This window comes from Callospermophilus lateralis, chromosome 3 (assembly GCF_048772815.1).
Source record: "Callospermophilus lateralis isolate mCalLat2 chromosome 3, mCalLat2.hap1, whole genome shotgun sequence".
Taxonomy (NCBI): domain Eukaryota; kingdom Metazoa; phylum Chordata; class Mammalia; order Rodentia; family Sciuridae; genus Callospermophilus; species Callospermophilus lateralis.
The window spans coordinates 80,171,677-80,174,250 of record NC_135307.1 but is presented as its reverse complement, the minus strand read 5'-3'; the positions used below and the strand labels follow the sequence as shown (position 1 = coordinate 80,174,250).

General features: G+C 39.3%; 1 protein-coding gene across 1 annotated transcript; it reads left to right on the top strand.

Annotated features, from left to right (window-relative positions):
- The first annotated feature begins 1,418 nt into the window (after positions 1–1,418).
- LOC143393951 (olfactory receptor 4F3/4F16/4F29-like) lies at positions 1,419–2,360 on the top strand. Its single transcript, XM_076848444.2, has one exon. The coding sequence runs from the start codon at positions 1,422–1,424 to the stop codon at positions 2,358–2,360; it is 939 nt and encodes a 312-aa protein (XP_076704559.2). The 5' UTR covers positions 1,419–1,421.
- Positions 2,361–2,574: the final 214 nt, after the last annotated feature.

Sequence of the window (2,574 nt, the reverse complement as noted above, 5' to 3'; positions counted from 1 at the left end):
AGTTAGATTTGTAACCCGTTCACTATAATATGAGGGAGAGTAAACTATAGCTAGTAATAATAAATCAAGATTCCACAGATAGGGTAAACTTAAATTAACATTGAAGATTAACATAGGTAAAACTCCCATAGGTAAGGAGTGGGAAGGATGAAATAAAAAAATATGTTTTCCTGTCGGAGACCAGCTCCAACAGGGGGTCTCAGGAGATGAACGGATGGTGAGGAGTCGGCGAAAGAGGGGTGGAGAAACAACACAGACACCAAAGTGCAGGTGTTGATCCCAATCTTTACTTGTGAAGTTGATCATATATACTTTTCATTTTGGCAGGCTCACAGTACTTTGTGGTTACAAAACAGGAATCATTATTCAAAGAAACAAAATATTACCTAGCTACAATCAGAATAGAAGAATGTATCTTGGCTTATGCATAAGCAAACATTTGTACTTTCAGTTCGAGTTTTGCTTTGAGCTGTTTCTGCTTAGTTAACTTTTAATAATAGTTACAAATGTCCCAAACTATTGACCTATACCTTGACTATTCTTTCTTGACTTACTGACTGGAACCGGTGCCATGGTTATGGCAAGTGGTTGTTTTGTTATTAATTTTAATCAAACAAGAGTAAGAACACAAACCATTGTGCACAGGAACAAGAACAAGTTGCCCAGTACTAAGCACTAATCTGTCTTCTTAACATTAATTTTTCTTCTCTAGATTTTAATTTCTCAAAAACTTTCTTGACAGGAATACAGGGAGTTTTTCATTAGACATTAACAATTTATACTCCACAGCTGAATCATTGCATTTAGAGCAAACAGATCTATTTTTTAGAAGTAGTTGCATTAATTGGGAAAGTCATGTTTTTTCCTTCATACTTAATGGTCATATGAGAAATCGCAACTATACTTATTAAAGGAATACAAAAACAAATCAGCCCATTCCCAGAAACATACTGCGCTCCTCCAGAGGATGGACGTCTTGCGCCATCCACCTAAGTAGGGCCTTGCCATTGCCTGAGTCAGGGGAGGGGCGCAGCATTTTCCAAGTGAAGCTTTATTGGTTTTAAAAGGGGATCAACTAGTTTCATGTGACTGAAGCTTCTCATATTAGTTTTCAACCCAAATCAGAAGGGTTTTGGTTTGAGTTCTGTTATTTATGTTGATCATCTTGTATCTCATGAGGACTATCACATCATCTAGATGGGAGGAAGTAGAGAGTTATATTACATACAGACAGAACGTAAGTGGTAGAGAGGAGATTCATATAACAGTGACCAAATTTGAATGTGAAGTCAGTTTGAATGCTAACGTGTAAGTAAACTTTCATAAATTTAACTTATCCCCTTCTATACTATTAAATATAACTAACATAGTTTACATTTTCTCATACTATCCTCCTTCAGGTATCATTTCCAACAAAGCCAATGGATGGAGCAAATCATTCTGTGGTGTTGGAGTTTGTGTTCCTGGGACTCACCAACTCCTGGGGTATCCAATTACTCCTCTTTGTGTTCTCTTCCATGCTTTATGCAGCAAGCATGATGGGAAACTCCCTCATTGTGTTCACAGTGGCTTCTGAGCCACATTTACACTCTCCCATGTACTTTCTGTTGGCTAACCTGTCCTTCATTGACCTAGGTCTGTCTTCTGTCATTTCCCCCAAGATGATTTATGACCTTTTCAGGAAGCACAAAGCCATCTCCTTTAGAGGCTGCATCACCCAGATCTTCTTTATCCATCTCATTGGTGGTGTGGAGATGGTGCTCCTCATAGCCATGGCCTTTGACAGATATGTGGCCATATGTAAGCCTCTGCACTACCTGACCATTATGAGCCCACAGATGTGCATCTTCTTTTTAGTGGCTGCCTGGGTGGTTGGCCTTATTCATTCAGTAGTTCAATTGGCTTTTGTAGTAAATTTGCCCTTCTGTGGCCCTAACATGTTGAACAGCTTTTACTGTGACCTACCTTGGTTCATCAGACTTGCCTGTGCAGACACCTATCGACTGGAACTCATGGTCACAGCCAACAGTGGTTTCTTCTCTGTGGGCTCCTTCTTCATACTGATCATTTCCTATGTTGTAATCATTCTCACTGTTCAGAAGCACTCTTCTGCTGGCTCCTCCAAGGCTCTGTCCACACTGTCAGCTCACATCACTGTGGTGGTCTTGTTCTTTGGTCCTTTGATATTCTTCTACACATGGCCATCTCCCTCCACACACCTGGATAAGTTCCTGGCCTTCTTTGATTCAGTTCTGACTCCTTTTCTGAATCCTGTCATCTACACACTAAGGAATCAAGAAATGAAGGTGGCAATGAGGAAAGTATGCAGACAGCTAGTGAGTTACAGGAAGATTTCTTAAGTGATTGGTGGTGTAAAAGTACTCATAGACTATTGAAGTTCACTGTGATGATGAAACTCAGATGAACACTTCTCTTTGTCCTACCATGATTTGATAATCCATATTGCATTAGGTCCATTTTTTCTTTCACTAAAGAAGGTGGATCATTCACTTCTGAAAGAAGAGAAGGAATTAAAGTATGTAGAAACCAAAGATTATAATGATTTTGAATTTC

Coding starts and splice junctions, on each gene's coding strand:
- LOC143393951 (XM_076848444.2), top strand. CDS start 1,422: ATGGATGGAGCAAATCATTCTGTGGTGTTGGAGTTTGTGTTCCTGGGA.